The sequence below is a fragment of the Alnus glutinosa genome, chromosome 2 (assembly GCF_958979055.1).
Source record: "Alnus glutinosa chromosome 2, dhAlnGlut1.1, whole genome shotgun sequence".
Taxonomy (NCBI): domain Eukaryota; kingdom Viridiplantae; phylum Streptophyta; class Magnoliopsida; order Fagales; family Betulaceae; genus Alnus; species Alnus glutinosa.
Genome location: NC_084887.1, coordinates 1,578,076 through 1,604,404, shown reverse-complemented (window position 1 = coordinate 1,604,404; position 26,329 = coordinate 1,578,076). Strand labels below are relative to the sequence as shown.

Genomic DNA, 26,329 nt, shown 5'->3' with positions numbered 1-26,329 from the left:
GTGATGAGCATGAGATTAGGTTGATATGATTTGGTGAGTGTGGATTCCAAAACCCTAGACCCCTTTATCTTCATTATTTTTGTTCATGTTTTCTTTTATCAAAAACCCCTAAATTTGGAACTAGGTTAAAATAGGATTAGTTTGAATAGAGATTAATTTTCGCAACACAATTCCCTGTGGGATCGACCTCGCACTTGCAATACGCTATATTGCATAACGATTCGTGCACTTGCGAGTACTTATTTTAAAACACATCAGCTATAATCTTTTGCACGGTGAAATGCATCTTGAGCTAATGAACGGGACACGATTGGAGTTACTTATACTGAACAACAATCGGTTAAGTGGCCCAATACTTACTTTTGGGCCTACAACTCTACGATATCTGGATCTTTCTAACAACTTTTTCACAAGCTTTGGTCAACATCCAACTTTTCTTCCATGGACTCATCTAAAATTTCTTGATCTCAGATCCAATTGGCTCGAAGGATCACTTCCTATCCTGCCAATCAATACTTCACATTTTTTTATTTCAAACAACTCATTGACCGGAAATATACAAGAATCGTTTTGCAATCTGAGTTCTCTTAAAGTCCTTGATTTGGCTAGTAACAACTTAAGCGGTTCCCTTCCTCGATGCTTGGACAACTTTGGTGCTTCTCTATCAGTACTTGATCTACAAAGGAACAAATTTCAAGGAAGCATTCCAAAAACTTGGATTAAAGGAAGCCAATTGGAGATAGTAAATTTAAGTCAAAACAAATTCCAAGGGCATTTATCGAGATCGTTGGACAAGTGTACGATGCTCAAGGTCCTAGATCTAAGCAATAATGAATTCAATGACCGATTTCTCTCTTGGTTGGAAAATCTTCCAAATTTACAGGTTCTCATTTTGCGGTCAAACAAATTCCATGGCCCAATAAGGACTTCTAAGAGTGAATACATGTTCCAAAAGTTGCGAATCATTGACCTCTCTCACAACAATTTTGTTGGAAAGCTACCACTAAAACTTTTCGGCAACTGTAATGCAAAAACATCCAAGACTGCAAATCATTTGACGTATATTCAAGTAAGCTCAACTACTACTTACAGGAGTTATGATGAATATGGTTACTCCATGACAGTGACAAACAAAGGGGAGATTATGTTCTATGAGAAGGTCCAAGAATTATTAATGGTTGTTGATATCTCAAGAAATAGATTTGTCGGTGAGATTTCAAAATTTATTGAAAATTTAAGGGGGTTTCATTTGCTCAATCTTTCTAATAATGCTCTTACTGGCCACATCCCACCATCTTTAGGGAGCCTTACGGAGCTTGAAGCATTGGACCTTTCTCAAAACATGTTGTCGGGGGAGATTCCACAACAACTAATACAGCTTACTTTCTTAGAATTCTTCAATGTTTCTCATAATATTCTCACAGGACTTATACCACGAGGGAAACAATTTGATACATTTCAAAACAATTCATTTGAAGGGAATCCAGGATTGTGTGGAATACCATTGACAAAGAAATGTGAGAATTCTGATGAGACGCCTTCTCAACCTTCCATCTCTCAAGAAAGTCATGACTCTAAATCACCATTTGAATTTGGTTGGAAAATAGTTGCAATTGGATATGGATTTGGATTTGTTGTTGGAGTAATAATTGGGCCCATTGTGATCGCAAGGAAGCATAATTGGTTAATGAAGACCTTCCGAATAAGGCCATTGAGTAGGAGGAGGCTCCGAAATTAAATAGAACATTTTGGACATGATGCCTTCCCAAAGCAATATATTATTATTATACGTGTGTGTTATTTTGCTTGTAATCTTATTTTTCTCTGTGTTGTTTTGTGTATTTCAAATTAGCGTACCATTACGACGTTGTATGTAAAATGCTTTGGTAAGATCTTTTATATATATGCTCTTTCTATATTGTTTTTGCAAGTTAATAATGGTCGGAAAATCCTTTTTATCTCACCCTTTTATGTAAGAGTATTATCTGTGGCTTTAAAAGTTAATAATTGATCTCTACTTGGAAACTTTTTTCTTTCTTTACATTAATTATCAGTTGTCTTAAATGCATTATTTATAGTTTCTTTACATTCTTTATATGGTTTCATGCTTCAATGCCTAAGCTTTTTAGTTGATCATAAGCAAAATGTTGCTGATCCATATTCCATCGTGTGCTATTTACCATGCATTAGATATATAATAGTTCACGTCTCTAAGGGGTAGCTCACTTGGCTAGGGATCACGCCTCATGAAATATCTCAAAGTATTGGACGGTGAGGACAAACGGTAACACCATCTTATAATGAGATTGCTCATTACTTGTGATCGATCTAAGATCCCCTGACACACGCAAACGCTTGACTTCAATTGAGACTTATAACACACGCAGATGACTCTTGACTTCAATAGAGTAAAGCTTCCCACTGCCCAAGTTTCATAGTAAGTGCACAAAACTTCTGTGCAGCCTATAGATTAAAGCTCCATCTCCTACCTTCACTTCCAAGCATATCTAAGACCAAATAGAAAAACAGTAGTACAACATTAATTATGGGTTTACCTCTTTCTCTCTTCATTTTCATGCCCTTCCTTTTTCGTGCTTTCGACGTTGCATCTTGTATTCACCCTTTCTTCTCCTTTCATGCAACCCATGTGCCATCATGATGACAGCTCTGCCTTGTTGCAATTCAAAAAAAGCCTTATCATCAAAGAATCTGCATCTGCTTATCGTTCGAATTGTCAAAAGGTTGCGTCTTGGATAGTAGAAGGAGACGAAAGTGATTGCTGCTCATGGGATGGGGTGGAGTGCGATCAGGACACTGGTCATGTAATTGGCCTCAACCTCAGTAAAAGCTGTCTATTTGGTTCTATTAACTCCAACAGTAGCCTTTTTCGCCTTGTTCACCTCCAAAGGCTTGACCTTGCCGAGAATGACTTTAACGGCTCTCATATCCCATCCCAGGTACGTGATCTTTCAAGGCTAATAGATCTCGATCTCCAGTTGTCTGGTTTTTCTGGTCAAATCCCGTCAGAAATTTCATAATTGTCGCACTTCTTATCCCTCGATTTGTCTTATAACTCTGATTTGGAACTCAAAGTGCCCATCCTCAGAAGCCTAGTTGCAAATTTGACCAGCCTACAAAAGCTTTATTTGAGTTATGTGAACATGAGCTCTACGATACCTAATATTTTGGCAAATTTGTCTTCTTTAACGCACCTCGGTCTTTATTATTGTGGTTTGCACGGGGAATTTCCAAAAGACATCTTAAAGCTATCAAAGTTACGGCATCTTGATGTGGGATACAATGAAGGCCTCACCGGTTATTTGCCTGACTTTACATGGAGTAGTCCGCTTGAGACATTGGATCTCTCATCAACGAGTTTCTCAGGTGAGCTACCCGCTTCCACAAGAAACTTTAGCTTCCTGACTTACTTGAGTATGCCGGGTTGCAATTTTTCGCGGCCCATTCCATCTTCACTTGGTAACCTCACTAAACTCATTGTTCTTTACCTTTCCGATAACTATTTTGTGGGTAATGTTCCGCATTCACTTGGAAACCTTGTTCAACTATCTTCTTTAGACATTTCCAACAATCAATTGACAGGTCCAGTCCCTTTAATTCTTGGAAACCTTGTTCAACTATCTTCTTTATACATTTCCCACAATCAATTGACAGGTCCAGTCCCTTTTGAGGTTTTAAACTTACCACAACTGTGGCATGTTGATCTTAGCTATAATTTTTTGCACGGTGAAATGCATCTTGGGCTTATGAACGGGACACGATTGGCCTTCCTTAAACTGAACAACAATCGGTTAAGTGGCCCACTACTTACTTTTGGGCCTACAACTCTACAATATCTGGATCTTTCTAATAACTTGTTCACAAGCTTTGGTCAACATCCAACTTTTCTTCCATGGACTCATCTAAAATTTCTTGATCTCAGATCCAATTCGCTCAAAGGATCACTTCCTATTCTGCCAATCAATACTTCACATTTTTATATTTCAAACAACTCATTGACCGGAAATATACCAGAATTATTTTGCAATCTGAGATCTCTCGAAGTCCTTGATTTGGCTAGTAACAACTTAAGTGGTTCACTTCCTCGATGCTCGGGCAACTTTGGTGATTCTCTATTAATACTTGATTTGCAAAGGAACAAATTTGAAGGAAGCATTCCAAAAAATTGGATAAAAGGAGGCCAATTGAAGATAATCAAGTTTAGTCAAAACAAATTTCAAGGGAATTTACCGAGATCACTGGCCAAGTGTACGATGCTAAAGGTCCTTGATCTTAGTGATAACCAATTCAATGGTGGATTTCCATTTTGGTTGGGACGTCTTCCAAATTTAGAGGTCCTCATTTTACGGTCAAATAAATTCAACGGTTCAATGGGGACAATTCAAACTTATTTTAAGTTTCCCAGAATACGAATCTTTGACATCTCCTACAATGATTTTATGGGAATACTGCCATTAAGACTTCTTGAGAATTGGAAGGCTAGACAAATTGAGAATGTGGGTTTGTTACCATATATTTATGAAGATCAATTAACCAAAATACAAACTAGTGGTGGATTCTATACCTATTATTCTAAGACGTATACTTACTCCATGAATTTGACAAACAAAGGCATGAATATGTTCTACGAGAAGGTCCTTGAATTGTTCATAGCCATTGACTTCTCATGCAACAAATTTGTCGGTGAGGTTCCGAAATCTATTGAAAATTTGAAGGGAGTTCAGTTGCTCAATCTTTCCAATAACTATCTTAACGGTCCCATCCCACCATCTTTAGGGAACCTTCTAGCTTTGGAAGCGTTGGACCTTTCTCAAAACAAGTTATCAGGGGAGATTCCACAACAACTAACACAACTTACTTTCTTAGGATTCTTCGATGTTTCTCATAATAATCTCACGGGACCTATACCACAAGGGAAACAATTTGGTACATTTGAGAACAATTCATTTGAAGGGAATCCAGGGTTGTGTGGGAGACCATTGACAAAGACATGCAGGAATTCTGATGAGCCGACTTCTCAACCTTCAATCTTTGAAGAAAGTCAAAATTCTGGATCACCATTTGAATTTGGTTGGAAAATAATTGTTATTGGATATGGATTTGGATTTGTTGTTGGAGTAATAATTGGGCCCATTGTGATCGCAAGGAAGCATGATTGGTTAATGAAGACCTTCTGAATAAGGCCATTGAGTAGGAGACGCTGAAATCAAATAGAACATTCTGGACATGATGTCTTCCCAAAGTAATATATTTGTTATTATACCCGTGTGTTTTTTTACTTGTAATCTTAATTTTCTGTGTAATGTGTTTCTTTCTGTTTTCATTATTGTTGTGTATTTTGAATTAGCATAGCGTTACGATGTTGTATGTAAAATGCTTTGGTAAGATCTTTTATATATATGCTCTTTCTATATTGTTTTCGTAAGTAATAATGGTCGAAAAATCCTTTTTATCTCACCCTTTGTATAAGAGTATTATATGTGGCTTTAAAAGTTAACTAGCTTATAACCCGCTCTATGAGCGGGCTTTTAATTTTTTTATTATAATTTATTCAAAAAGTAATCAATTTTCTTTTCTCACTCATTTAACTAATTGCTACCAAATATATATATATATATATATATATATATTGTTTATAAAATCATTTAGAACAAAAGTTTTTTACTCAATAGTATAAACACACATCAAATAAATTTAAAAATTCATATAAAGTTTAATCCTTATAAATTGAATAAAGGATAATATAAAATCCCATAAAAAAAAAAAACTATAAAAACAAATCATAATCATTATAAAACCTTGAAGGCTAATGTCAGCAATCAATTAAGAATGTTTACAAAAAAAAAAAAAAAAAAAATACTCACTCAATTACAGCGTAGCCTGAACAATCGTCATACCTTGCACCAAAATTAATGATAAGAAACTCTATCTCACCATTATTTCTATGAATTCAGTGTAAAATTTACAAAAAGAAAAATAAACCATTTGAATAATAATAAAAAAATAATAAAAACGGTTGTACAAAAAAAGAATTAAAACGGTTTCGAAATACTAAAGAAATAAGAATCTGATATCCCTCTTTTACCATCTCGTTGCTCTTCTCCGACTTGTATATTGTGGCTAATTTCGCATGGTCATCAAAGGCCATGCACAATTTGACAAACATGGAATTCGGCAAAAAACTTATGAAGCTGGTAAAAGCACACCATACTGCCAAAAAAAAAAAAAGGAAAAGCACTACAAAAAAATTAGACATTACTAACGTGCATAAATTAACACGTTACTGAAATTAGTAACGTCATATAAATATACACGTTACTAAATACTGTAGTGGCGCGTAAAAACTAGCACGATACTATATACTAACGTGTAATTAATACACGTTACAAGATAGTAACGTGTAAAACATTATACGTTACAATTTGGTAACGTACTAACTTTAACACGTTACTAACATATATTTCGATTTTTTTTTTAACAGTATATATAAATTCGAATATATACTAACGCGGTGTAATATGCACGTTACTATATTTGTAATGTGAAAATATGACACGTTCCAATTATAGTAACGTGTAAATATAACACGTTCCAATTATTGTAACGCGTAAGTTTTCGTCGTTGCTATATAATACTGGGAAAATTTGCACGCTATATATAGTAACGTGCAAATTTGCATGTTACTATTATAGTAACGTGCATATTTGCATGTTACTATTTCCTCTATTATAGTAACGTGCAAATTTGCACGTTACTAATATTCCACATTCTAATAGTTAAAATGCATAGGATTGTTAAAATGCATAAGATTGGTATACAACGTATAATATCTAATTATGATGATATTTCTAGCTTCCATTATGAAATAGTGATGGCCTTTACAACCTCCAATCAGTGCCTTAAATCACTTCGTGAAAGGGCTTACAGTTGTGAAGTTGCTTGTACGAGTTGAGAATCAGTTGTCCAGTTGTGAAGTTGGGACTAACCCTAGAGGCTCGTGTGAGTGAGATTTATTGGGATATGTTGAAAAATTGACTTAGTAATGTGGTTAATTACCACGCCATTAATGTTTCCACGTACCAAAATTCAAAATTTATAAACTCTTATGGTTAGTTTGGATGCAAGTACAAAGCATTTTTTACTTGCTATGGTGTTTGCTTTTTCCAATAAAAAATTATATTTTTTCTAATTTTTTCAAGAACAGATCATATGTTATTTAACTTTTTTCTAAACAAAATATATTATGTTAATTTTTTTTCTAATTTCATCTCACAAAGTCGAACTTCAAATACTATTTATAATAACAAAAAACAATTAAATGTAACATTTGTAAATCAAAACACAAGCTACAATAACAAAAAGCAATCAAACACAACCTTTGAAAATCAAAACACAAGCTGCAATAATAAAAAGCAAACAACCTCGAGTTAGTACTAGTTACTTTCTAATAAAGTTATGAAATTATGAATACAACTATTCAAAAGGTGTGGATTTGCCAGCACTATCTAGTTCGGTCGTGTTCGTTTCAGCCGGATGGGCAGCTCCATGGTCATGATCAACTGTATCAACCTGAACTGCAACACCTACGAATGATAAAACAAACAAAGTTAGCAAACAACATGATAAAATCATGTCAAGAAATATTGCATTGAACAATGTGGAGAATGTACAGAAACGTTGATGATGTATAATACCGGGAGCGCTACCCACAGACGAACCCACAAGCTGACTAGGTGCATCACCTGTGACAGGTGCGAGGGTATCATGTTCAGCTGCGGGTGCGGACGTGGACGGGGTCATCATCAATGTGAAGCTACTCCAACGAGATTCCCATTCAGCCTTCTCTTTTGCCCACGCTTCCTCGCGCATTGACATCATAGACTGGAGCTCAGAAACGCGTGCCTCAAGTGATACGGCGAGGTTGACTGCTCGGTTTATTTCTTCCTGCGATGACTCAGCGGAGGGCCAAACATTCTGTGATCGTGCTTGTGTCGGGGTATAGTACTTTTGTGTGGTCCCCGAGACAGGCCTCACATTCTTGCCAACCCCTCTAACCCTGCCCGAGTACTCGGGCTTATTCCCAAACGCTTGGGAATACGCATCATCAGGACGCCATCGTACGGTCCCATCAGTCACGCTTGACGATGCAGTGGGGTTAGTGGGTGCTGGCCTCTCCATTAAGTCCTGTATGTTGTATTAAATTAATGACGCCAGACACCATGTCAAATGTAAAGAGATAATTAATTAAGCAATAAATCGAAAAACAAGATAAATATGATTAGCATACACATCTCTCGCGCGTTATTTCATTGGGGTAGCTTCCATCCTTCTTTTTATGTGTTTTACTATATAACCGTGCACGGGTCGGAGGAGTGCCAGACGCCAGTGCCTGTCAAGAAAAAATATATGTGAATTAAATAAATATTTAAACATATAATTATATATGTATATGTTAACTTGGTATACATACATCCTCATGTGAAACCCTAGCGAAGCTTTTGGTGCCGCTAGTGTGTGGAGTGTTGTTCCGTGCTCGTAAGCCCTTCATGTAGGCTGCGTACTCCTACACAATTAACATTCTCAATATGTTAGTCATAAGATATATACGCACAAACGCAATAAATTATGGAAAGAACACCAAATATTAATATAACTCGACTATAACCTACCTGATCCTGCTGCTCACACCATCTCGCTATTAACACCCTCACGTCCTCGGCATCGTAGCCCTCGAGAGCCTTCTCCCCTACTCTTTCTCGTACAACCTCGGGCGTATCTCCTTGTTGAATGTTGAGTAGTTTCTTCAACTTGCATCTCCAGGTCCGTACCTTCTGGCTCACGTCCTTGAGCACTTCTCTTTTTACTTCTGCCTGATTAATAGTAGGAGGAATGAAGTACTCTGTCTGCACAATTATAAATTTGATGACATTAAATTAAATAAAAATAAAATCATATGAATATATATATATATATATATATATATATATATATATATATATATATATATAATGTGTGACAGATATAACATACCATTAATGCCTCCCATAAGCGTTGCCTTCTCTCGGCTCCAACGGACCCCCAGCCGTCCCGCATATTAACGAATTGCCCGGCTCTAACCAAACTGCCACAAGTTCGTCTGAACTTGTTGGCGCTGAGTCCTACGGGCTGGATTGATTGATTGAACTGCAGCACTATCTTCTTGTCTCGTGGGATCTCCCAATAAGGGGATGGTTTATCTACCACCTCGTACTCAATTACCCCCTCAGCATTTGTACCTGACACATGTGCATTAATTGTTAGTTATTTAATTACAATAAATAATGCAAGCCTATACACACACACACACACACACACACACACACACACACACACACTTACCTATCAATAGGAGCTGGTCCGGCTGCAGCCTACGCGTATTAGGATCCTCGGCATCCTGACCCTGGGGGCCCGCCTGACCATCCAGATCCTGGGGGCCTGTCGAATCATGTGCCACCCCAGCATCCCCATCTGGACCCTGGTGGCCCTCCACACCATGTGACATCCCAGCCTCATCATCAAACAACGATGCCACCTGGCTCGGGGAAGGAGTAGCAAAGGTGTCCATCATGAAATCGTGCATGCCTGGCATGTGTATCGAACCCGGCTGGGTCATGTCGTGATGGGAAAGCGGGCTCTGCAGATACCCTGGCTCACCAGGGAGTGACGGTCTGTACGGTGCATTTGGCTCCCCGGTGTCGGCAGATCCCGACATTGGTGCACTGGATGAAGCCCCATCATGTGATCGCGGAATCTGCATGGGCGGGGACCTCTGCACAGTGGGTTTGAAACCTGGGTATCTCCTAGAACTCATTTTAACCTGTGAATTTGGGAAAAAATCAAACATTATTTTTTAAAAAGTACTAAATTTAATTAATATTCTAACAAGAATAAAAGCAACATATGTGGGGGAAATCAAACGATGAGTAATATTAAAATGAAAGACTCATGTTTTTTTTTAATAAAAAAAATTCTTTTTTAAATTGATGTAGCTTTTAAATTTATCATTAAATCAAAATTCAAGGAGGGCATGAGTGATTGAAAATATAGAGTTTGTTTGGCACTGTGATTTTGCAGACCAAAAGTATAATTTTAAACCAAATCGCAGAAAATATATCGTCTGAAAAAATTAAAAAAAAATAAATTAATTTTTCTAGTTTTTAATTTTTTAAGAAAAAAATTGAAAAATGACTCGTGATAGGAGTAATATGATGATATCTTGTCAAATGAAACATTTTTTCAAGGTTTTGGTAGTTTTGGGAGATCAGAGTCGGAATGTTGATAATTTGTGAGACTATTTACAAAATAGATAGTAATTTAAAAAGCTAAAATATAATTTTTTTTTCAACTATTATGAATCATTTGCCTTAAAAAAAAAAAAAAAAAAAAAAAATTCTGTTGGAGATGGTGTAAAAGGTCATTTGCATGAGAGCCACTTGAGAAATTACAAAAGGTGAAAGGGTGGGTGCAGTGAGCATCGAGCATGGTGACAATACAAAAACAGGAAAAAGAGATAAACTTGAACTTGAATTCTGACCTTTTGTATTTTTATAACGTAAATACAAATATAACAGGGCAATAGTTTTTTTTTTTTTTTTAGATGAATCAAAAATTTTATAAAACCAAACTCAACAAAACAAAAGTCACTCCAGAAAACTAGATCCTCTTCCCACAATCAGGAAAACAACTAATTTGCAACAACAGGACAAAAACCTACACAAGAGCAGAAACACAAACCAAATAACACAAGTTTCTAAACAGAATCTTAAACACCAACACTCTGACTTCCAGAAAACTTCTAACTAGAGCCAGAGCCAAATTCTAACTAACATACTGCTCAACAGAGATCAAAGCAGGAGAATGGTCTGAAATACCTCCCTCCAGAAACTCAATAACAGTATGAGGAAACTTCTGAAGCCAACAAAAATTGGATAAAACTCTATCCAACTTCTTAGAAACAAAATGATCCCCATCCTGCTTATTATTCCAAGTTGCCATCACTTTGCTTCTTAATGCTTGCGGGAAGAAGGTCCCTCAAGGCTTTGTATGTGAATAGAACCTCAATCTTCTGCCTCTTGTTCTCATTGAATTAAATAAAAAAATTTTATCGTTGTACAAGCCAAGCTAATTATATTAAATAAAAAAATTACATTTCTTTGGCTTTCAATTTGGTTCAGATTTGGCACGAACTGTTGGCATGATTTGGACTATATCAATTTATAGAAAGCAAATTAGGGGTTCTGGTTTTTTGGTCTTCAATTAATTTTTAATTTCTTTAAGGAGTATATGAAGTTTCTGCTAGTTTGTCTAATTTGCATTTCTTTCTAGATCCAAGTCTAGGTTTGATAAGAACCAAGAGAAAAAACTGTTGACAAGTAGGAATTGCCAATAACATAACAATTGTTTTCTTATCAGTTATGAGCATATTAATTAAATGATTAAATCTGTAAAAGTTCATAGGCCTGACTCACTCTCAAAAGACGCTTCGAGAGAAGAGGGGTGTCCATGGCTTATAAAGTGCCTATGTCATATATCTCTTGACAATGTGGGACACTTTAACAAAATCAACTATTTTTTTTTTTATTAATTTAAGCTTTTGAAAAATGTGACCTCTTCAATCACTCTCATTTTAATTAAATATTATATGAAAATTAAATTTTAAATTTGTGAACTTTCAATTCTGATCTAAGATAATAAAACAAATAAAAAAGAAAAGAAAAAGAGGTATATTGAAAGCACTATATTCATCAAGAGAATTTTACATATAGAAAAAACACATATTTTATTGTTTCCCCCACAATGGCCTCTTTAATTTATTGCCACTAGAGTGTGGAAGGCCAAGTAGTTGAGAGTACAATAAACCAATTGAAAGCCCAAATTAATGGGAAATGATGAAAATAATCAGATTATAATAACAAAAATAATTAGCAGAACTCCAACATAATAATTTATTTGTTACATATTATAACCTTAAAAAGTAAATTGAGAAAATTTAAACATAAAGAGGGATTTGACAAAAAGTGATATCTCATTAACCTTTGGACATTTTTCTTTCTTTCTGAAAAGTACTATTATTATTTAAGAGAAAAAAAAAGAAAAAGAAAAAAAGATAAGATGTGTTTGTCTCATGATTTATGTTATATGGTAAAAAAAAGTCTAACTAGTTGTCATCATTATTTTCTTTTTCAAAAGTTTTAGGCAGCCTCAAATCGAAATTTAATGCGAAATCTACGCAAATTGGTCTATTTCATTTCTCAAAGTTCATTTATTTATTTATTTTTCTAAAGGTTGAACTTTTAGTATAATAATATGAAAGGAGAATGACGGAATAACAACCGGCGCATGAATGTGCTAAACCGCCGTCCAAGTAAAACTACGTATCAAATCAACTGCTTTATTAATATTATCTATATATAAACAAACAAACAAATAAATAAACTGATTTATTAATACTGAATCCACAATTCAGTGGTGCCGACACTTTTAAAGGTTGTTTATAAATAAACTGATGTTTTGATTAGATAATCACATATCAAATCACAAAGAACAGAAATTATGTGCAAAACAAACATTATTTTGATTAGATAAACTGAGTAACATGACAGGCAAAACCAACATCAAAACAGGGCATTCAACCGAGAAACAAACATCAAACACAATGCAAATGAAATTAAAGGAAGTTAGTAGATTACCCTTGATTGAGGAGCAGAAACGACAAAGGTTCACCACGGAGAGCGGCAGAGAGAGGTTCGCTAGAGAGAGAGAGTGAGGGAGAGCGAGGGAACTTGAAAAACGAAACCAGAGAGTCGGGAAGAAGAAGAGATTTAGTAACGTGCAATTAAATGCACATTACTATTTTTACATTACAGTAACGTGCTTATGTTTTCACATTACTACTTCACTTTAATTAGTAACGTACAAAAAAAACACGTTACTATAATATAAAAATAGTAACGTGTGTTTTGAGCGTTACTAAACTTTAGTAACGTGAACAATATGTACACGTTACTATATTATTATTATAGTAACGTGTAGTTAATTACACGTTACTAAATTATTTAAATGCACACTGACGAAATTGATTGTGGGCGCGCGAAGCATTAAATTTGCTTCTATTCATATATAGTAACGTGATAATTTCCACGTTACTATTATAGTAACGTGTATTTACATACTTCGTTACTATTATAGTAACGTGTATTTACATACCACGTTACTATAATAGTTACGTATATGTAAATGTACGTTACTATAATAACAAGGGTTAAACACCTTTTTAGTCCCTGAGTTTTGACAACTTTATTTTTTAGTCCTTGAGTTTCTTTTTTAGTCCTTGAGTTTCAATTCGCATCACAGATGATACCCCATGTGGTGGTTCGGCCACCCCCTGGACAGAAAGAAAAAAAAAAAAAAAAAAGTTCGGGTTTAGGGTTTTGCCCTTGGGGGTGGCCAAACCACCCCCAAGGGGCACGGGGGTGGTTCGGCCACCCCTAGATCGGCCGGTCTGGGGGTAGCCGAACCACCCCCATGGCCCTTGGGGATGGTTCGGCCACCCCCTGGACAAAAAAACAAAAAAAAAAAAAAAGTTCGGGTTTAGGGCTTTTTTTAATTTTTTAATTATTTTTTATTTTTGATTTATAATTTTTTTATATAGTGCCACGTGTCAACTTCTGAGGTTGACACGTGGCGGACCGTTAGTTTTTGGACGGAGACCTTAGAGGTATTTAACCCTAATAACAAACATTTCCTTTATTATATTATAGTTATAGGGCTATACGAGCTCGAACCGTAAACCTTCTCGGTAAAACGGATCAAACTGATTATTATCAAAATGATTTGAATTGTTTCAAAGACCCACCATGCATTTTTTATTTTGCATTGGGCTCTTTCATTAACTAATATAAATATCGGCTAGTCTACCATATTTTTTCTTGACAGAAAGATAAGGTTCGGCTCCGTGTGCTCTGATTCATTATTTTGATTCCAATAACTTGAAAGGAGCACTACCAAATTGTTTCAAAGAAGGATTATCCCGACGTAGGTCTGCTTTTGTACTAGATCAACTTAAGTTAAATGGAGTCTCTATCGACCTGCTTCTGCTTAAAGAATAAAATATGAAACTTCATACACCTTAAAGTTCATAAGATAGGACGAAAATAGAATTTTGTTTTTGAGGTCCTGATACTCATTATGCCTAGCATTGAATAGATGGGGTATTCACTTATCAATATCTCAAATCAATGCAATGGTGGGTTCGATTTATTTGGCACCTAACCTAAATGGGCACCCGGATTGGGCCAAACCTTTTGCCAGGCTATTGTTCTCTTGTCATCTAAAAAAATTCGAATAAAATTCAAAAAATTAAAAAAGAATTAAAATAAAATAAATCAAATAGACCAAATTACCCCTAGCTTGTCCTGTCCCACATCAGTCAGCTTCCAAGGAGATTGTGAAATAGGGTTCCACTTCATATAATGTCCACGTGCATATGATCGGTATACAACGTACGTATAATTGGGTAAGTATAATGTTCAAGTGCATATGATCTCTAAGTGCATTGGATTGGTATTTTTTAGTGACACAGGTAGCCATATTGAACCGGTTCTTCCTTATAATGGCATAGATTAGTGACACGTGGCATGAACCCATATGTTTTGATAATCAAAATCATGGTTTTCTTATTGTTATTTTTTTATATTTTCATACTTATTTTCATTCTAAACTAAAAATAAGGGTATTATGTTTTAATTCATTTGAATGTTTTAAAGGATATTTGCTTTATATATATATATATATATATATATATATATATATATATATATATATATATATATATATATATATATATATATGTGTGTGTGTGTGTGTGTGTGTGTGTGTGTGTACGTGTGTGTGTGTGTATTAAATATTAACTGAAAACTTTTGTTTTATTTTGTAAGATTTGATGTAGGTGCTGTAAAAAACATTACATAACCATATTGACCATTGAAAAAACCATAATACCTATGTTGTAATATTTGGAATTTAAATTTTCTTTTTGCAATTTTTTTTTTATACTTATTTTTGTTATAAACTACATCTTTGTGAACAAATATTTTAAAAAACATTTTAAAATGAAGGTGTGTTTAAATTCTGAAATTAAATTATAATGAACAATCCCGTGCATAGCGCGGGTTATGAGTTAATTTTAATAAAATTCTGGATTAATTTATTACTAATTTTAATAAATTAGTAACGTGCAAATGCATCACATTACTATTTTATGAAATTAGTAACCTAAAAATATTTTACGTTACTGTAGTTTTATAACAGTAACGTGTAATTGCACGTTACTATTATATGAAATAGTAACGTGTACAACTGGTACGCCTATTACAAAAAATAGTAACGTGCATATACACGTTACAAATATTTAAATTAGTGACGTAAGTATATTTGCACGTTACTATATTATATACTAGTAACGTGTAAATATTTGCACGTTACTAATGTTTTTTGACAATCGCGCCTCGCGGGACTTTTATCCCGCGAACTACAGCCCTTCCCATTTTCTAATTTTCATTAAGTTTTATTTGCTCACTGTCTTCTCTCCCTCTCCCCTCTCCCTCCATCTCTGTGTCTCTCCCTCTCACTGTCGTCGTTCCCTCTCTGCTCTCCCTCCAGCCGAAATATGCAGGTATATATTATACTCAATAGGTCCGGCCATTTATTTTACCCATTTTCATTAGTTTTTAGGTTTCTTTTTCTTGAAATGTGATTGTTATTTTGGGACTATTGTTAGATTGAACACTTGACCCTTCTTTGTTTGTTTATGTATGTTTGATGTAATATATATTCCCCTTACCCTTTTCCCTTTGTATTGAAAAAAAATAATAATACTGCATGCTTGATGAAGAAAATCATTATTGAGGCAATTGCATTTGTTCAATGAATTTTGCAAAGATTAAAGCAAGCATATATCAGACTTAAATAAGTTTCATTTCCATGCCAGCAACCAGAAACTAGACAGGAAAATATATATAAAAAAAGAACCTCAATTAATATTCAACTATATATTACTCTTTAATTAATTCTAAAATTAAAACCTCTAAAGTAACTCTTTAATTCCACATGCTTGCTTTCTTCGTGGGAAATGTGATGGACCCATCTAATAATAGGTAGGCGTGCAAAATAAAACCAAATAAAAGTGTTGTCTTTGACTATATACCTTCAACTCTTTTACATGCAATTGGAGCATTGGCTTTTGTATTTTGCTTTTAAATTTAAAATTGATGTTTAGACGATGTTGAGATTGTGACACCCACTCTAACACTGACACCATCTACATGCACATAGTATTAAACTGTGAACCTTCTGTTAGAGAGGATGATGATTTGGAGTTATGTGCACATTAATTTACTTATGATAATCTTGCACTAACTAATGGAGCTATTTGTGAATCTTTTATCTTTCCAATCAATATTCTACTTTAAGTTTGAATGCTCCATTCTTCTTTATAGATGCTTTATATCTTATGTCCATCACAAGCAATGTACTATTTAATGGAACCGATCAATTGGTAGGTTGTCATATTAATTAGTGCTTATTATATTTATGATGCCATGAAAACTTTAGAGCCCATAATGAAGAGGAAGCTAGCTTGTTGGGACACGTTGGAATAAAATTTTGGGAAAAACAAATAAAAAATAAAAGGTTGGCTTGGCAGCCTCAAGAAAGAAAAAAAAAAAAAAAAAAAAAAAAAAGGATACCAAAAAATCATCTTAGTTGGAATTGTTGTTTTATTGGTGATCTAGCTCTAATGCTAAAGTGTGGTGTAACCTTATTTTTTAGTTAGTCAAATTCTATTAATCAAAAAAATAAAAACAAAAGAACAAAAAAAACAAAGCTATAGGACTCAATCAGGAAAAATGTAAAATGTAATAACAAAACAATTATTGTCAAGAACTCTGCCTGTTTTCCCTCTTAAAATGTTATGTCCAATGCTTTATAAAACTTAAGTAATAAGTAAGTACTAAAACTATACAAGATATATACCTATAATATAGGAAAATTTTCTAAGTTGATTGTAAACTAAAAGGTAGTAAGTATGAATTGATTAAGGAAACCTTAAAAGCCTTAAACTAAAGCTTTACAAGATATATACCTACAATATAGTAAAATTTTCTAAATTGATAGTAACTAAAAACAAATTAGTATGAATTGATTAAGGAAACTCTAAATTGATTAAGCCTTAATTTGTAATAAATTGAAGATAGATTTCTATATCTCATTGTGTTGGTGTTGATGTTGTGTATTGGATGTATCGGAGAAGATTGACAGATCTTGGATTACAAAGACTCGAGGTACGAGGGAATACAATGATGGGTGTAATGCATTTGTGGCATTTGCAGTTCATAACTGCAAAACACCTGATGGTAAAATCCGGTGCCCTTGTAAGGTCTGTCGGAATAATCGTCGCCACTCGCCCGATATCGTCCTTGAGCACTTGACGGCGGGTAGAGGAATCATGGTCAGTTACAGAAATTGGTTCTTGCACGGTGAGACAACTGTGTATAATCCTGATGCAGCCTCTTCTTCGAACCTTCATCCAACAGATGTTGCAAGTGCCGACAGTACAGAACAAGGTGGGGACATGCACACAATGTTGCGTGATGCATTTGGCATGCATGAAGTCAGAGAGCCCAATCGTGAGCCAGAGTGTGTTGACCAGGTGGGTGTGGAAAATGTTACAGAAGAACCAGCTGAAAGCGGTGCTCATAAGTATTATGACATGCTTAAACAGGCGGATAGGCCACTTCATGGGGGCACTAAACATAGCAAATTGAGTGCTACAGTACACTTGTACAACTTGAAGTGCGTTGGCGGACTGAGCAACAATATTTTCTCAGATTTCCTTCAGTTCATCAATCAGTTGATGCCTCCATGTGATGACGTTTTGCCAGCTAATACGTACGAGGCAAAAAAGTATCTCAGTGACATGGGGCTCGGGTATGAGAAGATTCCTGCGTGCCGTAACGATTGTATGTTATTCTGGAAAGCCAACCAGGAATTAGAGTCATGCACCGTTTGTGGAGAATCTAGGTGGAAGGATGAAATTTATTTGGACGAGGATCGTCAACCCACATCGTCGAGAAAGAAACGTCTGGTGAAAGTGTTGCGGTGGTTTCCACTCATTCCACGCCTACAGAGGCTTTTTATGTCAGAACATACTGCACAACATATGAGATGGCATGAAGAAGACCGTACAAAGGACGGCGTGTTGAGGCATCCGGCCGATGCCGATGCATGGAAGTCGTTTGACCTCCAATATCCAGAATTTTCAGCCGATAGTAGGAATGTCAGGCTTGGTCTGACCTCAGACGGCTTTAATCCGTTTGGGAACATGAGCACCTCTCACAGTACTTGGCCAGTCATGCTTGTTCCGTACAATTTGCCTCCTTGGATGTGCATGAAACAAACGTCATTCATACTATCGCTCATCATTCCAGGACCAACTTCTCCTGGCATGGATATAGATGTGTACCTCCAGCCATTGATTGAGGAGCTGCAGAAATTATGGAACGTAGGGGTGCGCACATATGATGCCTCAAATAAAAAGAATTTTCAGATGCGGGCGCAGTTGATGTGGACGATTAATGATTTTCCGGCGTATGCAGATTTGTCCGGGTGGCCCAACAGGAGTGAGAAGGCATGCCCTGTCTGTATGCATTCAACATGGTCTAAACGGTTAAAACACGGGAAAAAATATTGTTATATGGGACACAGAAGATTCTTGCCAATGGATCATCTTTGGAGGCGGAACAAGAGAACATTTGACGGCAACCAAGAACAAGAAAGTGCACCCCACGTGCAAAGTGGTGATGACATCTTGAGACAGTTGGAGGGGATGGTATTTGGGGATGAGAGCGCGGGCAAGAAAAAGGAGAAGAAGCGGAAGAAGAGACAAGCGACAGAAGATGCAACTGAGAATGTCGTTTGGAAAAAGAAAAGTATTTTTTTTAGGTTGCCGTACTGGAAAGATAATTTATTGCGGCATAACCTTGATGTCATGCATATAGAGAAAAATGTGACGGACAACATACTTGGCACAATTCTCGACATCAAAGGAAAAACAAAAGACGATTACGCAGCCCGCAAAGACTTGCAAGAAATGAATTTGAGGCCAAAATTACATCCGTACATGGGTGAAGATGGTAAAACCTATTTCCCTGCAGCTTGTCACACAATGTCCAACGAAGATAAAATAAATTTTTTGAAGGTGATAAAAAATGTAAGGGTACCTGACGGATATGCATCAAACGTTTCTCGATGTGTACGCCTCAAGGAACGTACGATATCAGGCTTGAAGAGCCATGACAGCCACGTAATAATGCAAGTGCTTCTCCCTATTGCATTGCGCCGCTCACTGCCAGATAATGTGGTTAGACCTCTTGTTGAGCTGTCCGCATTTTTCAGAGACCTCTGCTCAACAAACTTAACCCAAGAGGACATGGATCGGTTAGAGAGTAATGTCTGTGCCACTTTATGCAAGATGGAACAAGTATTTCCCCCCGGTTTTTTTACTATCATGGTTCATTTGGTTGTGCACCTTGTTCGTGAATGCCGACTCAGGGGCCCCGTACAGTATAGGTGGATGTATCCGGCAGAAAGGTAAAATTTATGTATGTATATTTATTAATTTAGATTGGTATGAGTTTTATAACACAATAATTAATTGACTTGAGTGACTAATATTCATATGTAGGAGCCTTGGGGGGTTTAAGTCTACTGTGCGCAATAAGGCGGCTCCGGAAGGCTGCATTGCAGAGGGTTACATAGCAACCGAGTTGGTAACGTTCTGCTCGAGGTATCTAGGTAACGCACCAAGCTTCCACAACAAACCCCAACGAAATCCAGATGGTCCAAAGGGGGCAGGAACAAGAGTCAGCCTTAACCGTCTTCAGTTGAGCCAGATTCACCGATATATTACTCTCAATTCTGACGAGTTTATTCAACTGAGGATGTAAGCTAAAACAAATTTAGGATGTGTTAGATTCTATAAAGTGGACTTGTGAATAATAGATAATGACCCAACAATTTTGAATTGTAGGATGCACATGGATACGCTTAGGCGATCATGCGGTAGGGGGCGAACTACAGACGATCAATTGGAAGCCCAACATCATCAACAGTTCTGCGATTGGTATCGTGACTATGTAAGTTTAATTTTTGTAATGCTTGGCTATTACATGTTTAGCTTCTGGTTCACATAAACTAATCGAACTAATTTTTAATCTATTTTTCATTTTACTTAATTATGCTCACAGGTCAATCAGTTGGACTCTCAACGTATGGAGGAGATGGGCGACAAGCTGGTTATGCATTGTAGGGGCCCGAAGGAGATAGCAAGTAGGTTCAACAGATACGTGGTTAACGGCAAAATGTTTCGCACTGTTGCACATGATGTAGGGAAGAGAACACAGAACAGCGGCGTGTGTGTGCCTACCGTTGATGGCTTGACGTACTACGGGAAGTTAACGGATATAATTGAGGTCGAGTATTACGACAGAACTAAGTACGTCATGTTCAAGTGTGATTGGGCGGACACCACGAGAGATAGGGGATATAAGGTGGATGAGTATGGCATGGAACTTGTCAGCTTCAATCGCCTTGTCCACAGGGGAGACCTGGTGACTGATGACCCATATGTACTAACTTCACAAGTTGACCAAGTATTTTACGTCGAAGATGAAAGGAACCCAGGTTGGGCTTCTGTTGTGCGGACTAAACCCAGGAACGTCTACGACGTTGGTCAGGGTCAAGGGTCTCATGATTCACTAGACACCTACTACGAGTGCGAGCCGTTGCTATTAACCAGAAATAGCAATCAAGATCCAAGTGATGAATTTGACCACGTCCGACCAGACTTAGAGCCAATCTTAGCGTATGTTATTCAATAAAACTTGACTGATTTCCTATTATTTATTTCTACATTGATTGGTAATTGCTAACGAATTGGTGAATATTTAATACATATGATAATGATTAAAGTGTGCATTAGGTAAATAATATAGTTCTCATTTTCAAATAATTAAAATCAATTCATGTTCGTGTGCATCATGTATATAGCATTAATTTTGGTACATTGTGTATTTTGCAGGTTACCATAGCACTTGACGAATATTCCACGTCTCGTTTGAATGTTAGCTAGTCTGTTTGCAGCAATTCAGGTGGTAATTAAAATTTTTTTTTGTGTGGAGTTGTTTCTTTTAATGTTGATGAAACTTTTTATATTTGAATTCATGTAATAATTAAAGACTTGGTTGTATGATTTTATTTGTTGTGATTGACGTTGATGGTTAATGAGAAAGTATATTATTGTTAGAATTAAACGTTGTAATTGTTGATGAATTGATGGGAACGTATAAATTTTTGTGATTGACGTTGATGATCAATGGGAGTGTATATTATTATGATTATTGTTGGAATTGTACTGAATTTTTTAATTTATATTGGTTGTTGTAATTCGTTTATCAGGTCCGGTAAAAAATTATTTTGGGGATAAAAAAAATAAATTTATTATTATTTTTTTTTTAATCCCATTCTAATTTTTTTTTTAAAAAAATTATTTTTTTATTTTTTTTTAATCCCATTCTAATTTAGTGGCGTGCTAAATAAAACCACGTTACTAATATCAGTAACGTGGTTAGTAATACACGTTACTAATATTAGTAGCCTGATTAAGATTTGCACGTTACTAAAAAACAGTAACGTGCAAAATTCAGTGGTGCTATACACGTTACACTAGACTCAGTTTTTTCATATTTATCACGACAAAAATAGACTCAGTAACGTGATAAATAACACGTTATTAAGTTTAGTAACGTTATAAATAGTAATGTGATAAATATCACGTTACTGAGTCTAGTAACGTGATATTTATCACGTTACTGAGTCTAGCAACGTGACAAATATCACGTTATTGTAAATATCACGTTACTATAATCAGGAACGTGATATTTATCACGTTATTGTAATCAATAATGTGATATTTATCACGTTGCTAGACTCAGTAACGTTTAACGTAAATTATCACGTTACCATAATTTACTAACGTAAATTTCCACGTTACTATATTTTTACTAACGTGCATTTTTTCTGCGTTACTACATAGTAACGTGATATTGATTTGGGCGTTACTAAAATTATTTTAGTAACTATGGGATTAGGGACGTTAAAATTACGCCACTGTTTTTACGTTACTACAGTTTACTAACGTGCAAAAGCCTTTTGCACGTTAGTAAACTTAGGTTACTAAAACCCAAAATTCTTGTAGTGAAGTTTCATACGTCCTTAATCACATGCTTCACAAAAAGTAAATGGACACCAACATAATAAGAATAATTTTCTTTAGTTTTCCTGTCTGCTGTTTATTACTCAAACATGAACATTATAGGACACATCATTATTTTGGGTCCCTAACTGACAGAAACACTAATCAAGATCTCACATGAAAAACCTAACATAATGATTGTAATTTTCATCAAGAGATGACAAACAAATCTATCAGAGAAAGAACCAAATTTATTGAAAGAATGCAATACATTCTTGTCAACGGGCCGGGTTTTGATCTGCAATGCATTCTTTATAATCTCAATCTCACAAGATGCACAATTTTGATCTGCAATAGATTATAATCCATTATATCTCCAAAAGGGAGGGAAAAAAAAAAAACACAAAATAAAAGAAAGAAAGCTCTGGGGTGTGGTTGAAGAAAAAAAAAAAACCCTTAGAACTTCAAAGAATTACATGTTAGGATTCAGATTCTAACATATGAGGGTGTGATTTAAGCCATGCTGTGAGGTGGGTCCCTAAGGTCATGTGTGCAGCACACAATAACTTCGATTATTTTTAATTTGAAATCTCAAAATATCTACCATTAGCAGAACAAGAGGAATATTTCCCTCGAGGTAATAAGGTCTTATGGACAATAACAAAATACGATAAAATCATATGCAAAAAGAATTGGTGTAAAACCATTGTTCACAATGTCATAATTAATACAATATTATTAGTGAAAAGGCTCTAGAGAATGGTGGTAACATCAAAATTTTAAACCTGAGAGTAATTTATGGAATTACGGTGCAAAATGTTTAGCATGCTAAAAATCATGTTCACTTTGTTGGTATGACGGAGAGAGATTCAAATACTTAAAGTTGAAAATGTTTTGAAATTGATTCCAGTTTTGAGTGCATTCAGAAAATAAAGTTGCAAAATGAATTTGAATCTAGTTGGGCTTAATTTCTATGAATCCCATAGAGAATACCATGGACCCGACTTCCATCCAATACCAAAACTGCTCTGTGGCTCTATCAGTGAAAGAGATAAAACTCCAGTTCCAAGTTCACATCCATCCCCATTAGCAGGCCAGCTGAATTCCAATCCTTCTGTTGTTTCAAAAAATTGGGTGTTTGTTATCTGCAATATAAAATTCCAACCAAACATAAAGAATAGGTTCCACTAAAAGATAAGTTGAAGGTGAGTGAAGTATGTAAGCACCTTAAGTGTTCCCTTCTCTAATGAAACCTTGATCGGTTGATAGAGATACTTAACTTCTGAAAATAATAATTATAGCCATGAGCCATCATACAAACCGGTAAGTGACACAGTTATTGTGTTGAAAAACTCTGAGCACGTTGTTAAGTTTAAGTATGACACAAAACATCATGTTACCATGTATTGCAGGATGAGGAGTTCGATCTGGCCACATAATCCCATTCAAACAGAAATTCAAATCATTAGGAATATCCCCACAAAGTCAACTCCATATGCCCAATGCTTTATACCATCTGCACTTTCCTTCAATAGTCCATGTACGTAAAGTGCAAATTTTTAACCATCTAATATATTTCCTTCTTATGAGTAATCCCAGAAGATGGAGCGGGGAGGGGGGTGAGAAAGAAAAAGAAAGGCATAGGGGAAAACAACTATAAAGCAGATTAGGAAATAATTAGTGGTACAGGTCTTGGACATCTACTTATTTCAAAAGAAGTATGTAAAAATTATTAGAATATTAACTAATTAAATTCACAATTTCCAACCAGCTTAAACTTTTAGGATACCACATGATTTAATATGATATATATCAGAGTAGATGCGACGAATTCAAATCCAAAACTCCTCAGGATCATAAACTTGCAAGCTACAAACTCAATTATATCTCAAAAAAACCCATCAACAACAATCACAATCAAATTCAATTAGCACCCATCAGTCAAATAAACCCAAATCTTTCAATTTTTCAATGGTTGAAATTTATTCCAAGTTTTCCATGAGAAATAAAGAAAGTGAAATTAAATCTGAACAAAGAACTATTGTAGTTTTTTTTTTTTTTTAAAGCACCCAAGCCAAATCCACAAAGAATAACATAACAAAGTTCCGATATTCTATTTACGCTTTTCTTTCCCAATACGTTCTCTCCAATCAAACAACATTTAACAATATTCATTAGGCAATATCCAAAAGAAACGTAACGCCCATTTTCTCCCAGGTCGCAAATAAGGGTAAGAAAAAAAAATCTAGTTCCCTCAATATTCTACATTCTTTTATTTCCTACATTTTCAATGCAAACAAAAAGCATCATAGGATATGCAATTGAATAACAAAAAAGAAAAAAGCTTGAAGAATCAGAATGATACCCATAACTATGTTCAGCGTAATACGGAAGATTTGAGAAAATCTTCTGAGAGTGAGCGAGTGAGAAAAAAAGAAAAACCTAATTGTAGAGAGACAAAGAGAGAGGAGAAGAATATACATACCGAAAGCCCCAATCTGGACTGTCGCTCTGATACAGGATTTCTCCAATGAAAATAGCAAACAAACAAACAAATCAAGAAAATTAAATAGAAAATAGAAAAATCAAGAAAAACAGAGAAAAAAAAAACTGGATCAGTCCCAACCAAGCCATCATTCGAAAATTCGAACAAAAATTAAAAAAACAAAAAAAACAAAGGCACAAAAACCTGGAAGATAGAGTCCCAGAGAAAATCGAGAGGAGGTTACGGCGGGAGAGAAATAGGAACTCGATGAGAGTGAGAGTGAGAGAGAGAGGAGAAGAATATGTACGTTAGAGAGAGAAAAGGAAAACAGAGGAAAAATGAAGAGAGAATAGCAGAGAAGACGAAAGAAGGGAGAGAATAAAGAGGGAGAGGGAGAGGGAGAGGGAAAGGGAGAGAACGTCCGTCTGTGAATTAGACAGAGCAGGGAGTGACGGTTTTGCTTCTTCTTTTTTGACGGTTTGCTTTTATTGGGAGTAATTTTTACGGTTCAGCAAACATGCACGCACGGTTCAGTATTTAACAAATCGCCGGTTCATGCCACGTGGAACAATTCTACGCACCACTAAAGCAAAACTCAGCTTATATATATATATATAATTGATTTTACTTGGAAACTTTTTTCTTTCTTTATATTAATTATCAACTGTCTTAAATGCATTATTTATAGTTTCTTTACATTCTTTTTATGGTTTTATGATTCAATGCCTAAGCTTTTTAGTTGATCATGAGCAAAATGTTGCTGATCCATATTCCATCATGTGCTATTTACCGTGCATTAGATATATACTAGCTCATGTTTTTAAAGGGTAGCTCAATTGGATAGGAACTACACTTCATGAAGTGAAGATCATTACTTCGAATCTATCATCTCCCTCTTGTGTGGACATATAAAAAAAAAAAAAAAGATAGATACTAGCTCATAACCCGCGCTATGTGCGAAATTCTTCATTATAATTTAATTTCAGAATTTAAATACATCTTCATCCTACATTTTATTATAGGTTAAAAAATACTTGTCAAAAAAATTATCACACATCTTTTAATAAAAAGACAATAAAGATTAAGATCCTTAATTTTATTATAACCCAAAAAAAGTAAAACTTTTTAAAATATTTGTTCACGTAGTTGTAGTTTATAATGAAAATAAGTATAAAAAAATAATAATAATAGCAAAAAGAAAATCTAAATTTCAAATATTACAGCATAGGTGCTACAGTTTTTTCAATGGTCAAGATGTTGCTGTAATTTTTTTTCTTTTTACAACACCTAAGCCAAATCCTACAAAATAAAACAAATAATTTCACTCAACATTTAATGCAATCAAATAAATCCTTTCACATCAGTTCAATGCTTAATCAAATAAATTTTTGCCTTATTTTGCTTTCAAAATCTGGAAAAAAAAAAAACCATTAAACATTCAAATATATTAAAAAATATGACACTTAGTTTTTTTTTTA

The 26,329-nt window shown here is 35.2% G+C and overlaps 3 protein-coding genes across 9 annotated transcripts; 2 read left to right on the top strand and 1 right to left on the bottom strand.

Annotated features, from left to right (window-relative positions):
• The first annotated feature begins 273 nt into the window (after positions 1 to 273).
• On the top strand, positions 274 to 1,833 carry LOC133859344 (receptor-like protein 9DC3). The gene is made up of 2 exons (XM_062294727.1): positions 274 to 1,208; positions 1,302 to 1,833. The coding sequence occupies exons 1-2, from the start codon at positions 281 to 283 to the stop codon at positions 1,736 to 1,738; spliced, it is 1,365 nt and encodes a 454-aa protein (XP_062150711.1). The 5' UTR covers positions 274 to 280; the 3' UTR covers positions 1,739 to 1,833.
• A 1,328-nt stretch (positions 1,834 to 3,161) lies between these two features.
• On the top strand, positions 3,162 to 5,195 carry LOC133861989 (receptor like protein 22-like). The gene has a single exon (XM_062297823.1). The coding sequence runs from the start codon at positions 3,162 to 3,164 to the stop codon at positions 5,193 to 5,195; it is 2,034 nt and encodes a 677-aa protein (XP_062153807.1).
• A 622-nt stretch (positions 5,196 to 5,817) lies between these two features.
• On the bottom strand, positions 5,818 to 25,297 carry LOC133861214 (uncharacterized). 7 transcript variants are annotated; one of them, XR_009898974.1, is made up of 6 exons: positions 25,056 to 25,297; positions 24,852 to 24,891; positions 23,767 to 23,892; positions 23,593 to 23,648; positions 23,360 to 23,511; positions 22,378 to 22,714 (listed from the first exon to the last, which is right to left on the bottom strand). XR_009898974.1 is itself a non-coding variant. In XM_062296945.1 (5 exons), the coding sequence occupies exons 2-5, from the start codon at positions 23,801 to 23,803 to the stop codon at positions 6,156 to 6,158; spliced, it is 318 nt and encodes a 105-aa protein (XP_062152929.1). In that variant the 5' UTR covers positions 23,804 to 23,892; positions 24,852 to 25,013; the 3' UTR covers positions 5,818 to 6,155. The 7 variants fall into 7 exon arrangements, 1 of the variants encoding a protein (XP_062152929.1); XR_009898976.1 differs by having other exon boundaries at positions 23,767 to 23,882; XR_009898971.1 differs by having other exon boundaries at positions 24,852 to 24,877.
• Positions 25,298 to 26,329: the final 1,032 nt, after the last annotated feature.